This window comes from Thamnophis sirtalis, unplaced genomic scaffold (assembly GCF_051295495.1).
Source record: "Thamnophis sirtalis isolate CommonGarterSnake01/CBP01778 unplaced genomic scaffold, rThaSir2_p1.2 scaffold_12, whole genome shotgun sequence".
Taxonomy (NCBI): Eukaryota; Metazoa; Chordata; class Lepidosauria; order Squamata; family Natricidae; genus Thamnophis; species Thamnophis sirtalis.
Genome location: NW_028261392.1, coordinates 2,831,395 through 2,847,111, shown reverse-complemented (window position 1 = coordinate 2,847,111; position 15,717 = coordinate 2,831,395). Strand labels below are relative to the sequence as shown.

The 15,717-nt window shown below is 43.8% G+C and overlaps 1 protein-coding gene across 1 annotated transcript in view; it reads right to left on the bottom strand.

Moving 5' to 3' along the window:
- Positions 1-15,717, bottom strand: part of VWA8 (von Willebrand factor A domain containing 8) — an 89,579-nt gene that overhangs the window by 41,363 nt on the left and 32,499 nt on the right. Inside the window, 7 exon segments of the mRNA XM_087726748.1 lie at positions 1,884-2,089; positions 3,560-3,679; positions 5,273-5,408; positions 6,794-6,869; positions 8,711-8,787; positions 10,196-10,267; positions 12,718-12,824. Of these exon segments, the coding sequence (XP_087582874.1) occupies positions 1,884-2,089; positions 3,560-3,679; positions 5,273-5,408; positions 6,794-6,869; positions 8,711-8,787; positions 10,196-10,267; positions 12,718-12,824 (794 nt within the window).

Below are 15,717 nucleotides of genomic sequence, written 5' to 3'. Positions count from 1 at the left end.
CATCTAGTCCAATCGCTCCTGCTCAAGTAGGCCATTTCGGACAGATGGCTGTCCAGTTTCTTCTCACTCCTGACAGTGAGAACAGTTACTGTATTTTTCGGAATATAAGACGCACCCTTTTCCCTCAAAAAAGAGGCTGGAAATTTGGATGCGTCTTACACACTGAATGCAGCATTTTTTGCCTCCCAAAACCCCACCCCCTTTGTAAAAAAGGGCCCTGCACAGCCTTTAGGAGCCTTGCAGAGTGCTCCTGGGGGCTGGGGAAAGCAGCAATGAGTGAAAAATGGGCCGTTTTGTGGTCAATTGTTCCCCCCCCCAGCCCCCAGGAGCACTCTACAAGCATCCTAAAGGCTATGCATGCCCTTTTGGCCGGGGTGGGGGGGAAACGGGCCCATTTTCACGAAAAACGGGCCATTTTTGGGCGGTCTGCATCGTGCTTTTTTAAAAATTTGCCTCTTCAAAACCTTGGTGCGTCTTATACTCCGGTGCGCCTTATACTCCAAAAATACGGTAATCAGTGGAACAACTTGCCACCAGAAGTTGTGGGTGCTCCATCACTGGAGGTTTTTCTAAGAGGATACTGCAGAACCATTTGTCTGGAATAGTATAGAACTTCCTACCTGACCAGGAGGTTGGACTAGAAGACCTCCAAGGTCCCTTCCAACTCTGTTATTCTGTTAAATGTTAAGGTAGTCTTTAAACAAGTCCGAAGTCAGATGTCTTCAATTATTAGCGAACTGTCCAGGATCAGGGACGGTCCTACAGTACCGGTATGACCGTCAAAAGTACAAAAAAGCCAACACAGTTCTAGGCTACATAAACAGAGGGATGGAATCAAGATGACGGGAAGTGTTAATGCCACTTTATAAGGCCTTGGTAAGGCCACACTTGGAATACGGCATCCAGTTTTGGTCGCCACAATGTAGAAAAGATGTGGAGACTCTAGAAAGAGTGCAGAGAAGAGCAACCAAGAGGATGAGGGACGGGAGGCTAAAACATATGAGGAATGGTTGCAGGAACTGGGCATGGCTAGTCTAGTGAAGAGAAGGACTAGGGGAGACATGATAGCAGTCTTCCAATATCTCAGGGGCTGCCACAAAGAAGAGGGAGTCAAACTATTCTCCAAAGCACCTGAGGGCAGAACAAGAAGCAATGGGTGGAAACTAATCAAAGAGAGAAGCAACTTAGAACTGAGGAGAAATTTCCTGACAGTGAGAACAATTAATCAGTGGAACAGAAGTTGCCTCCAGAAGTTTTTCCAGAAGAGCCAAGGTGGCGCAGTGGTTAAAAGCAGCACTGCAGGCTACTGCTAGATCAGCAGGTCAGCGGTTCAAATCTCACCGGCTCAGGGTTGACTCAGCCTTCCATCCTTCCGAGGTGGGTAAAATGAGGACCCAGATTGTTGGGGGCAATATGCTGACTCTCTGTAAACCGCTTAGAGAGGCCTGAAAGGCCTATGAAGCGGTATATAAGTCTACTGCTATTGCTATATTTTGAATGCCCCAACACTGGAAGCCTTTAAGAAGATGTTGGATAGCCATTTGTCTGAAATGGTATAGGGTTTCCTGCCCGAGCAGTGGGTTGGACTAGAAGACCTCCAGGGTCCCTTCCAACTCTGCTATGAGCTGAGGTGGCACAGTGGTTAAATGCAGAGTACTGCAGACTACTTCAGCTGACTGCAGTTCTGAAGTTCGGCTGTTCAAATCTCACCGGCTCAAGGTTGACTCAGCCTTCCATCCTTCCGAGGTGGGTGAAATGAGGACCCGGATTGTTGTTGGGGGCAATATGCTGACTCTGTAAACCGCTTAGAGAGGGCTGAAAGCCCTATGAAGCGGTATATAAGTCTAACTGCTATTGCTATTGCTATTGTATTGTTGTAGTACCTGTAAATGCTTCACAATGTTCACTACTTCTCGAGTTGAGTAAGGATAATTGATAATTCCTTGGTCAGCCAAACTTCGCAGCTCTCCAAAAGCTGCTACCAGTTTCTGGAGAACTGGATCTGGAACGTCAGGCCCATACTGACGAAGCATCTCCAGCTCCGAGTCCGGTTGAGGGTTATCAACAGCGTGACAGCTAAATATGTCTCCTGGAACAAGGAAGAAAGGGGGAAATGGTATCCACAATATGACCGTGATTGCGAACCTGTGACACGTATTTGGACCTGTGATACTTAAAGCTTTACACTCTGGTGTTCTACAGTGAAGGTGCTTCGAGATATTTTAAATTTTTGAAAAAACAAACTATGTAAGCTTAGCATGTTGACTATGCTACTACTAGCCCTTCAAATTGGAGCTTATTTTTTTACTTACATTCTTAGAAATGGTGGGAAATATTTGCAGCTCGGGTGGTAGATGTTGGTTTGTTCTGAGCTTCTTGTGTAGTTTCTGAACATTTCATCACCAGGCTCAGTAACATCATCAGTTAACCTGGTTGAAGTGTCCTGTTTCAGTTCTCTTCTGCTTTGATAAGGTCTTATGTGGTCAGTTGGCAATGTGACCACATCACACGGCACGACCAACTGACCACATAATCATAATATAATAATTATCATAGTATAATTGGTTCCACCACAAAACCGCGGTAGACTAAAGCGCGCTCGACGAAAGCGCATACATGACGTCATGACAGCGCGACGAAAACATCGCGCTGTGAGCGATAAATTTAAAATTAAAGCGAAAACCTTACCCTAACCCCCCAAACCTAACCCTAAACCTAACCCTAACCCTAAACCTAACCCTAACGCTTAACCTAACCCTAAACCTAACCCTAACCCTTAACCTAACCCTAACCCTTAACCTAACGCTAAACCTAACGCTAACCCTTAACCTAACCCTAAACCTAACCCTTAACCTAACCCTAAACCTAACCCTAACCCTTAACCTAACCCTAAACCTAACCCTTAACCTAACGCTAAACCTAACGCTAACCCTTAACCTAACCCTAAACCTAACCCTAACGCTTAACCTAACCCTAAACCTAACCCTTAACCTAACCCTAACCCTAACCGTTACCTTTATGTGAATCGGCTTGCTTTAATTTTATTTTATTTTAATTTATTTTTAATTTTTTTCGTCGCGCTGCTGATGACGTCACGTACGCGCTTTCGTCGGGCGCGCTTTAGTGGACCGCGGTTTTGACGGGTCATGGTATAATTATACCACATAATAGGCAGGTTCCGCTGATGATGTTACCTAGCCTGGTGACAAACCGTCTGGAAACTCCTCGCTGTAAGCCGCCCGGAGGCCTCCGGGATTGGGCAGCCTATAAATAAAATTAAACTTGAAACTTGAACTTGAAACTAGACAAGATCAGAGAACAAACCGCCACTAACTTACATTCTCTTTTGAAAAACGTCTTCCTAGGAAAGCTACGCGTGGCCCAAATATATATATTTCTTTTTCCAAAGGAGTCTAAAATGAAGAAATGGTTTTAATACACCTACATTAGTAGCTTCCTTGGAGTTTTTCCCTTCTTCTTTCTGAAACAAAAGTAGCATTTTTTTTTCCCCATAGAGAGGACCACAAAACAGAAGCTTTTTACGAAGCGCCCGACTTACCAAGCGTTCCAAAAAAGTCATTCCCCAAGAAAGGGAATCCCGGCCTGTTCGCTAAGACAATCATCCTAAAATCCGGATGAATGACTATGACGTCTTTTCTCCCGTCTGCAGCAGCAGCATCTGGAAAGTAAACAAAGAGAATTAGCGTTTTCGATCTGACAAGACTTCATTCCAGAGAGAGAGAGAAAAGGATGTGATTCTCAAAAGAGAGTAAACAGCAGAAGTGGTATTCAGCCGGTTTGGATCGGTTCGCCTGAACTCGTAGTGGAAATCGTGGGTGGGCCCCCCTCCCTCCCTCCCTCCCTCCAAGATCAAACACAACCCCATGGCGACCAACAATGAAATCGAGTTTGACACCCCTGCTCTAGAGCAAGAAAGCTTCCAATTTGCCTGTTGAACTCCTGCTTGTATTCTTAAGAAAAACATTTTTCTGGATGCACTTTATCAGTGGTGGGTTCCAGCCGGTATGGCCGTACTGGGAATAGCTGGGAGCAGCAGCCATCGTACCGGTACGGTGGCTTGTTTGGGCCACCCACCCGCCCGCGTCCCATACCTGTTCTGACCCCCCTTCTTCGCTTGTTCACAGACGACAGTCAGACAGACTTAAAAGGAAATAACTTTATCAGTCCTGGCTCACGCTGGCTGCGAGCCCCAAAGAAACATAAATAAAGTCTCTGGCAAACAGGTTACGCAGCAGAATGCAAAAACAAAGAGCTCTTACAGCAAAACCAGGTTTACAGAAAGAAAGCAAATCACTTCTCCAAGTGTCTCTTTGAATCAGGGTTACAGAAAGCAAATCACTTATCCAAGTGCCTCTCACAAACAAACCAGGACCGATGAAGGACGAACCACGAACGAACGAATGAACGTTGACTTCTGCAACCAGGGCGTGGCACCATCAGTCCTTTTATCTCCAGAAGGCGACACTCACGAGCAACAGCTGGAGCAATATTCCTGCATCCTGACTCAACTCACAGCAAACTTCTGCTGAGTCACAATAATACCTGTTGCCACCAGCCAATTGCACACGTACGCACAGAGTGCGGAGCCTGCGTGACCTCTGCCGAACAGCTGGGTGTCGCAGGGCGGTGGTGTGCGCATGCGCGCACGTTGTGGGTGCACAATTAGGACGCCTGGCCCCGTGCGCAGCGTACTGGTTGCGACAAGGTGCGGAGCCCACCACTGTACTGTATGTTATACATTAATATGAATTCATAACCAACCCCTTCCATTTCTCTGAAAAAAATTACATCTCCTCGTGCATATATTATTAACAGCTCTTAATCGATTAATCTTCTTCTTCTGTAATATAAAAATGGCTCTGTGCGTGTGTGTGTTCCAGCATAACTCTGGAACGCCTGGAGCAATTTCAACCAAACTTGGTACACAGATGACTTACTCACTGGAGAAAAATACTGTGGGGATAAGCCACCCCTAACACCCCTCGGGGTGTGTGTTATGTTAAGATACAGCCTGTTGTGCCTTTAAATGGCTTTTACTGTACTGCTGTAAAATGGCTTCTACTGTACCGCACAGTGGAGTAGCCATGGTAACGGCTTCACAGAGGGCTCCCTCTGGTAAGGGGGAAAATCCAACATTAGAAATTACGTTTGGTCCAGAGATTTCCTCCCTATAAATAAATACTCGTGCAACGCCAGATTATCGGCTAGTCTACAATAAAGTCAGCTATACTTTCTCTCTGGGACTGCTTACTCGAAACAATGCGCCTCCCGTCGGACAGAATCATCTCCCCGCTCTCCACCAAAGTTTTCAAGATGCAGGTCACGTTGGTGGGCGCCTTGTCCGCCTCGTCAATCATTAGGATGTGCCCCTTTTTGACGGCTTTCACCTAGAAAGAGACCATTTGGAATGAGACAAACGTTCCGGGGGGGATATAAATATTACAGACATGGAGGAATCCAGTGTTTCCAGCCCAGATGCAAAGCAGAGGGCCTCCCTTCTGATAGGAGGGCTTCTCTGATGATTGTGGACAAGGCCAGCAAAGCAAAGCAGATTCCCAGGTCAGGCCCAACAAAGAAAGAAAAATCCGATCTCTGTTTCAAAGGTTTGATGAATGGGGATCAGAAGAAAACTAGACCTATAATTCTCTCTCTCCTCTCATCCATCCCTCTACCTGCCTATCATCCACCCAACCATCCTTTATCTCATCTGACTGTCCATCCATCCACCCATCTGTCCATCATTTATCTCATCTGTTTTTCTATCTATCAATCCATCGATCCATTCATCATCCATTCATCATCCATCCATCCATCCATCCATCCATCCATCCATCCATCCATCCATCCATCCATCATCCACCTATCTACCTACTTACCTACCTCTGTCCATCTTTATCTCTCTCTGTATCTGTATCTCTCTGTCTGTCCATCTCTCTCTGTATCTCTGGTCTGTCTGTCTGTTTGTCTCTATCTCTGTCTATCTCTGTCTGTCTGTCCATCTGTATTTATGTCTGTCTGTCTGTCTGTCTGTCTGTCTGTCTGTCTGTCTGTCTATCTATCTATCTATCTATCTATCTATCTATCTATCTATCTATCTATCTATCTATATCTTCCTTCTATTTATCAGCATTTGTGCTGATAAATAAATAAAGGGAGACTAGTATAGATCTATTTCAAGCTATTTAGCTCTCATCAGCTATCCATACCCTTACTGGGACTCGAACTAGACACTAGTCTCCCTTTATTTATTTATCAGCACAAATGCAACACAAAGGTAACAAAGGCAACAGTAAAAATAATGGCTTTCTGTCTGGATGGTCTCTTGTGTTGAGCCGATAGACAGAGAAAGGAAGCAGTATGCTTCCTCCGATATTTGGGCATACCAGGGGTTGTGACACAATACATATACATACATACATACATACATACATACATACATACATACATGTATGTATACATATATGCATATATACATACATACATACATACATATATCTCCAGTCATCAGTCTTTTTCTCTATCCATCCTTCCATCCATTCATCCGCATGCCCATCTACTTACCTACCTGCCTACAATCACCTATCACCACCTATCTACAATCCTATGATAATGTATAACATAACGTATTTAAGACCCGGTTTTCTTAAAACGTGAGGCGAACCCTGAATTCATCCGGGGCTCAGCTCTGGGAGTGCCGCAGCACGAAGTCCCGGGGTTCTCAGAGAGTTGGCCGACGGGAAGGACCATCCGTGGTCCACCGGGAGAGACTTACGAGGGGAGAGTCTTCGTAGACGATCAGTCCGTCCTTCACGGAAGGCTGCAGCGTCAGACTCTGAACGGTGGTGTCCCTAAGGCAGAAAAAGAGGGACAGGTTTCTATGCAAAGGTCCCGGCTGATTGCATCAGTGCATTGGGTGGAAAGAGTGTGTGTGTGTGTGTGTGTGTGTGTGTGTGTGTGTGTGTAGAGAGAGAGAGAGGGAGGGAGGGAGCGGGAGGGGGAAGCTCATTTGCAAACATGCTGTCCTATTTTCTTCTCCCTAATTCACAGGGGGAGGCAGTTTATTTTTCTCTTCCCTTTTAGTCAATTTTTTCAGGTCACCAACCTCAAGGCGAGCAGATGCCACAGAAAACCCCCAATGTTCAAGCTGGGTCCTTGGATTCCAGCTGGAGAAACCTCAGGGCATTTAGCAGGGATGGAATACAGGCAGGCCTCGACTTATGACCACCATAGGCATTTTCTTCCAGAATTTCCACTGCTAAGAGGTCGTTAAAGGAGCCTTGCCCGATATTACGACCAATATTTTTTTTGGGGGGGGGGTGATAATAACCACAGGTTAGAGGAGGAGTGGCAGTTAGAATGCAGCAAGCAAGCTCTGACCACAGCCTCCAGTTCGATGCTGACCGGCTCAAGATGGACTCAGCCTTCCATCCTTCCGAGGTTGGTAAAATGAACACACACACACACACACACACACACACACACACACACACACAATCTGAAGGAAACCAGAGGCCCTCTCTGATGGATAGATAATAGATAGATAGATGGACAGATGATAGATAGATACATGGATGGACGGTAGATAGATAGATAGATAGATAGATACCTGGATGGATGGATAGACAATAGATAGATAGCAATAGCAATAGCAGTTAGACTTACATATTCAGCCCTCTCTAAGCGGTTTACAGAGTCAGCATATCGCCCCCAACAACAATCCGGGTCCTCATTTTACCCACCTCGGAAGGATGGAAGGCTGAGTCAACCTTGAGCCTGGTGAGATTTGAACAGCTGAAGTAGCCTGCAGTGCTGCATTTAACCACTGCACCACCTCAGCTATAGATAGATAGATAGATAGATAGATAGATAGATAGATAGATAGATAGATAGATAGATAGATAGATAGATAGGTAGATAGATACCTGGATGGATGGACAGATGATAGATAGATAGATAGATAGATAGATAGATAGATAGATAGATAGATAGATAGATAGATAGAAGATAGATTAGATAGAGATGTGATAGCTAGATAGCTAGATAGCTAGATAGATAGGAGAGATATGAAAGATAGATGATAGATAGATAGATAGATAGATAGATAGATAGATAGATAGATAGACAGATACGATAGAGAAATAGATAGATAGACAGACAGATAGGTATACATGGATGGATGGATGGATAAACGGACAGATGATAGAGAGAGGAGGGGAGGGAGGGGGAGAGAGAGAGAGATTCCTGGATGGATGGACGGACAGACGATAGATAGATAGATAGATAGATAGATAGATAGATAGATAGATAGATAGATAGATAGATAGATAGATAGATACGATAGAGAGATAGATAGACAGACAGACAGACAGGTATACATGGATGGATGGATGGACAGATGACAGACAGACAGAGAGACAGATACAATAGATAGAGAGATGATAGATGATAGATAGATAGATCGATCGATAGATAGATAAAATCTCTTCACATTGTGTGTGTGTGTTTGTGTGTGTGTACACACACATATCCATACACAATCTGAAAGGAAACCAGAGCTCCTCTCTGACAGGGTGAGCAGTTAAGAAACATAAACTATCAATCATTTTTTTTAAAAAGGCCTTTTGCCCAACCCCAAAAGTTGACAGCAAGAATTCCCCCCCCCCCCCCGCCAAAAAAAAGATCAACTCACCTGTGCAGCTGCAAATATTCCCTCGGTCGATTTAACAGGTGAAGGAATCTGTCGACAATTTTATTTTTCCCCACACCCTGCAACAAGAAGGCAACCGCAATGAGGGATGTTTTGGGAGTGAACATGGGGGTGAAACAGCCTACTAAATTTGGGAGCTAAAAATGAGAATAGAGTTTCTGGCACTAGGACATCAGGCTACATCATCTCAGAGAAATGCAAAATTATTATAATCAGGCTAAATTCCCACATAAAAACCAGCATTAACTCACGGGGGTCCTTGCAAAGAATACAACGTCAATTGTGTATTTTTAAAATCAAATGGGGAGATTTATTTGCTGTAGTGTAAATGGCTGAAATGCCATTTACAGGGAATCCTTCACTTAGGACAATAACGGAGACCAAAATTTCCGTCGCTAAGCGAAAAAGCTGGGTTTTGCCCCATTTTACGACCTTTCTTGCCACAGCCGTTAAGTGAATCACTGCAGCCGTTAAGTGAGTCACACGGTTGTGAAGCCAATCTGGCTTCCGCATCGACTTGGCTGGTCGGGAGGTCGTGAAAGGAGACTGTGTGATCCCCGGGACTCTGCGACCGTCACAAGTATGAGTCGGCAGCCAAGCGTCTGAATTTTGGTCGCGTGGTGACAGTGTTGAAGCGAATGCTGGCTGGGGAATTCTGGGAGTTGAAGTCCGGACATCTTTAAGTTGCCAAGGTTGAGAAACACTGAACTAGAAGCTTTCAGATTAGCCGGCTTTTATTAACCATACACAATTTCTATATAACTATTTATGCACACACAAACACGCACAAGACAAACACACACAGAGCCGCCTATCTCCTCGTAGGAATCACCACTTCAATCATGACCAAGGGCAGCCTAGCTGCCAATGAGCAGAAAGCTTGGGCCGTTTTATTAATTCTGGCAAGGCCGCAGCGGGATTTATTTACATTTATTCAGAAGTCACGTTTACAATTTCAGTGAAATTGATTGTTAGCCGCATATACAAAGAGCTTTCGTATATTTATACAAGAATACAATAGCAGAGTTGGAAGGGACCTTGTTCTAACTGTCAGGAAATTTCTCCTTAGTTATAGGTTGCTTCTCTCCTTGATTAGTTTCCACCCATTGCTTCTTGTCCGGCCTTCAGGTGCCCTGGAGAATAGCTTGACTCCCTCTTCTTTGGGGCAGCCCCTGAGATATTGGAAGACTGCTATCATGTCTCCCCTAGTCCTTCTTTTTCATTAAATGAAATATACCCAATTCCTGCAACTGTTCATCGTATGTTTTATCCTCCAGTCCCCTAATCATCTTTGTTGCTCTTCTCTGAACTCTTTCTAAAGTCTCAACTTCTTTTTTACATGGTGCCAACCAAGACTGGATGCAATATTCTAAGTGTGGTCTTTACCAAGACCTTATAAAGTGGTATTAACATTTAACACTATTTAAATGTACCAAATTGATTTGATAACGTTTGATTGTTCCTTACCTGGTTACCCACTAAAAGAAGATGTTCTCCCAGCAAAAAATCCTTTAACATATCTTCCATCACCATCATATGCTAATAAAGAAAAGAGACCCATGTTTTAAAATTGGAAAGAAAATAAAGACACTTTCCAGATCATTCACCTACAATAACTAAAAAGGCAGGAAGAATGCCATCCAACGATCTTGGATATGTTCCAGAAATGAGCTAAACATAGTCCATGACACGCAACAGAAAGAAATGCAAACTTCTTGACTTGGGAAAAACCAGAAATCCCCTGCACAAGTAGAGAATTTAGGACTTGTAAAAATAGCCTAGGATTTAATTTTAGATAGTGAAAAAACTAAAGTTGAATTATTAACCTAATATGCTGCGGAAAAAGTTCCGATGCAGCTTGACCACTATATCAATGAAAAACTGTCTATTCAGATTCTCCGTCATCCAGGTCAGGGTTGTCCTGAAGGTGCTTTTTCCAAAAGACACCTGGACTTTCTTTGCTTTTCCTTGAAGAGGTTTCGCTTTTCACCCAACAAGCTTCTTCAGTTCTGCAGGAATGGTGGAGAATGCAAGGATTTATATGCTGTCATCAGGTCATTGGGTCTCCCTCTAAGAGTCGTTGAGGCCACTTGGAGGTCAATCTGTTTATCTGTCTAAGTGGCCTCAAGAACTCTCAGAAAGTGTGCTATCAACCTGCAAGGAATATAAATCCTTCCATTCTCCACCATTCAGGCAGAACGGAAGAAGCTTCTTGGATGAGAAGCGAAATTGTCTTCAAGGAAAAACAAAGAAAAGTCCAGTTGCCTCTTGAAAAAGCACCTTTGGGTCAATGGAGAACTGTTGTGACTCAGCAGATGTCTTCTGTGAGTCTTTTCAGGATGCAAGATTAGCACTGCAGCTGGGGCTCGTGAGTGGCGTGTTCTGGGGATAAAAGGACGGATGGTGCCACGCCCTGGTTGCAGGAGTCAACGTTCCTTGGTTTGTTCAACACTGATTGATCATCAGTCGTGGTTTATGTAAGATACACTTGGAGAAGTGCTTTGTTTTCTGTAACCCTGATTCAAGGATACACTTGGAGAAGTGCATTGCGTTGTAAGAGTTTTTGTTTAGTATTCTGTTATCTCGTCAGAGACTGTATTTATGTTATTTTTGGGCTCACAGCCAGTCTGAGCCGAGAACTGATAAAGAGAGTTCCTTTTAAGTTGTTTGCCTGTCGTCTGTTTAACGAGCGGAGAAGGGGGGACAGAACAGAGAACTGCTTTGCAATTATGGAGAAACCTTTATTCTGCCTTGACTGGTCGAATGTCCAGTTCTGGACGCCTCACTAGAAGAAGGATGAGGTCAACCTAGAAGAGGGTTAGAGAAGTACAGAGGAGACAAAGAACTGTCCTATGAAGAGAGAGTGAAGGAATTGAGTAGGATTAGTCTTGATGAGATGGCAGGCTGAACCAAGGTAGGCCTCAAGCCTGAACCAAACTAGGGTTTCATGATATTAAGCTTTAACTGTTCATATATAGAAATTGCAAAGTCTGCTTTTAAAACATGGTGCGGTTGACACGGGTTAAAGGAAGTCTGCACATGAAAACTGCTGAAGCGAAGTCTCTATTTTAATCTATCTCCTGGCTTGACTGTAAATCTGTTTGGTAGACATATATTGTCAGTTCCTCAAAATACGAGCTACGCTGCTCCGTTAGCTGACCCATGTATACTTCCTGTAACTTCCTGTAACTCAAGGGCAAATCTTGAGGGGTGTTTCCAAAACTAACAGCTGGCTTTAGCTGAAAGTGATAAACTATATAAGGGAGTTCCTGAATTTCATTCAATGTTCAGGCCAATTATTCTTTGCTATGAACCTGCGCAAATAAACTATTCCTTCCCTGAAGAGCTGGCTTGCGTGTCCTGTTTTTTCTACAACATTGAGACGTCTGAAGATAGGGTCCTTACATCCTCCATAAGAATGGAGGGCTTTGAACTCTGGTGCTGGAGAAGACTCCTGCGAGTCCCTTGGACTGCAAGGCCATCCAACCGGTCAGTCCTAGAGGAGATCAACCCTGACTGCTCTTCAGAAGGCCAGATCCTGAAGAGGAAACTCAAATACTTTGGTCACCTAATGAGAAGGAAGGACTCACTGGAGAAGAGCCTCATGCTGGGAAGGATGGAGGGCAAAAGAAGAAGGTGACGGCAGAGAAGGAGGTGGCTGGATGGAGTCACCGAAGCAGCCGGCATGAGCTTAAATGGACTCCAGAGGATGGTAGAGGACAGGAAGGCCTGGAGGAACGTTGTCCATGGGGTTGCGATGGGTCGGACATGACTTCACAACTAACAACAACAATGACATTTAACAACCCACCCTTCACAACAGGCACGCTTCCGCCTTAATAGCTATTTTGGGGGTACCCACAACGTGATCTCAAAAATGCTGAACGTGCCCGTTTTGGAGAGTGACCTGAACTGAGTCCGTCCCTAAATAGACCTCCAAGAGATGGTCTCCATCCACCTGAAAGAAGAGGAGATGAAGGCATACTTACTTGAGTATTTTCATAGAAAAGAACGTCAGGCACTTTCATGCTTTCGTAGGGATTGTAAACCGGAATTTGGACACTCCCGATCCTGAGGATGCCGGATTTGATTTCGCCTGGAAGTTCACACAAATCAAGGATCACTGTCATCATTTTATGCCCACAGGGGCACGGTTATTCCCACTCTAAATGCAACTGGAATATTTAATTTTGGAAAGTCCTTTGGGAAAGAGTTCAACGTAGCTTTTGAAATGTTGCTTGGCTATACAGTAGTGGCCAAAGAGACCGCCTCCTGCCGATTACCTCCCATAGACTGATTAGATCTCACAGGTTAGGTCTCCCCCCGGATTCCATCTGCCAGCTAATGTCGGCTGGCGACTCCCCGGGGGAGAGCCTTCTCTGTTGCAGCTCCAGCCCTCTGGAATGACCTCCCCGTGGAGATCCGGTCCCTTACTACCCTCCTGGCCTTCCGCAAAGCCACCAAGTCCTGGCTGCTCCAGCAGGCTGGGGGGCTTGTGAAATATCCAGCCCCACAGTAACTGTGAATGTTGCGTATTTTAAAGTGTTGTCTTTGTTTATTTATCCGCTTCCCTTGTTTATTGTGAGCCGGCCGGAGTCCTTCGGGAGTGGGCGGCATACAAGACCAATAAACTCAACTCAACTCAAAATTGTGGAAATCTTTTGGGAAAAGGGTACAGTATTTTGAGGTTTGATGTCTAATAACACCCCTTTTCTGGGCAGTAGTACCATAAAATTATATATCAATGGATAGATAATTTTATCAAGAATGTAATGCAATAACGTTTATGAAGGGTTTGCTATTAGAATAGCAGTTATAAAGAAGAAAAGTGAAACACATAGGAAAAAACGAGATATACAAAAATTATCACCATAGAAAAAAAAGAGATATACAAAAATTATCACGTCAGTTAATACTTAGTTGGGTAACCATTAGCATGAATTACGGATTTACAACATCTTCCCATGGAGTGAACCAAGTCTTTGAGCTCTGCAGCAGTTATAATGTGAAAACAAGATAGAATGATTGCTTCTATAAACTGGGTTTTATTGCTAGCTATATTTGTCTATAACTTTTCATAGAATACAGATAATTGAACAATCTTTGTTACATTGCATTCTTGATTAAAATATCTTTCATTGATATATAATTTTATGGTACTACTTGGAAAAAAGTGGTGGTGTTAGCCATCAAACCTCAAAAACACACTTTCCCCAAAAGTTTTCCACAATTTTGGCCACTACTGTAGATGCATTTTGATATCCACTATGTTTGCTTCAAGATATCGGCTTGATGTTTGTCTATCTAACCCTGGTCTTTTAGAAAACCAAGATGTAACCACGATTTGTCCTGCAAAGGTGGTTTCCTTTCCTTGCAATCCTGCTTGTGGAATTTCCTGGCACAGAAATCTGCAAAAACGCAGCTGGTCAAATCAAAATATACACTTACTCTTAAAAACGAAGCTAATATGATTATGCTCTTAAAATATATTTTTTCATGCCGTGTTAGCACTGTAAATATCATTTCAGCTAGTTCCCTTTGGCATCTAAACCTCACGGTGCAAATTATGTGAAAGTAGTAATTCATTTGTTGCAATATAAAATGCGCACAAAGCAACCGATCTAGATTTGCATTATAGAAGAGAACAAAGGTTTAAAAGCTTCAGTGCAAACACTGGGATCTACTGGCAATTCTTGTCTTGCACTTATTGCAAATATTTAAAAAAAATGCACGTTGTTTAATCCTTCTGTGCACAGAAATACAGGGGGGGGGGAAAACACTGTCATAAAAACTCTATATTTTGAAAAGCATCCTGAAGCCCTAAATGGAGAACACAAATTAACATAAACAGCCATCAATTATTTACACTAAATCATTAATATGGACTTCCAATAAGAAAATAGCTCCTTGTGTTTTTAAATCTGCACTGAAAATTAATCTGTGCTATTAAAGGTAAAGGATCCCCTCACATATATGTGCTAGTCGTTCCTGACTCCAGGGGGCGGTGCTCATCTCGGTTTCAAAGCCGAAGAGCCAGCGCTGTCCAAAGACGTCTCCGTGGTCATGTGGCCGGCATGACTCAATGCCAAAGGCGCATGGAACACTGTTCCCTTCCCACCAAAGGTGGTTCCTATTTTTTCTACCAGCATTTTTTAATCTGCTTTCGAACTGCTAGGTTGGCAGAAGCTGGGACAAGTCACGGGAGCTCACTCCGTTACGCGGAGCTCGGGATTCGAACCGCCAACCTTTCTGATCGACAAGCTCAATGTCTTAGCCATTGAGCCACCTATAATAACCTGTATTATTACTGCTCCCAATTTGATGGACAGGCAAATTATCTATCATTAGCTCTTGCACGGGAGGTAGATCCTCAGTGGAACAATTCAGAAAATGTAACCATCATATATTATAAACATTAAGCCTTGACAATAGAAGGTGATTTTTTTTAAAAAAAAAAATGTATGCATTTCCATTCAACAGAACTTCCTGCTAAAACATTTCCCTAAATTGTTTTAACACATTTTCCCCAAGGTAGAAATAAACAAACGAGTAAAAAACAGGACCAAGTAATTATCACAGTGCGGTGTTTTTTTTATGGTAACATAATGTGGGTGTTGCAGATTTTACAAGCAGCCGGGCTAAATATCTGTTAAAGATTAGCTTGGCTCAGCTTGTGCTTAAAGCCGTGACGCGACAAATGCGCGCGTGACAGAAGCGCGCGGACAAAACCGCGGTGCTAAAACCGTGCTGTCATCAGCGCGCCGACAACAGCGCGCCGACAACAGCGCGCTGACAGAAGCGCGATTTAAGTTAAGGTAAGGGTTAGGTTTAGGTTTAGGTTTAGGACTAGGAGTAGGTTTAGGGTTAGGTTTAGGGTTACAGCGCGCTTCTGTCGGCGCGCTGTTGTCGGCGCGCTTCAGTGCTCATTCGTCGGCGCGCTTTAGAACTCGCGGTTTTGTCACCGCGGTTTAGTCAGGCGCGCTTTTGTC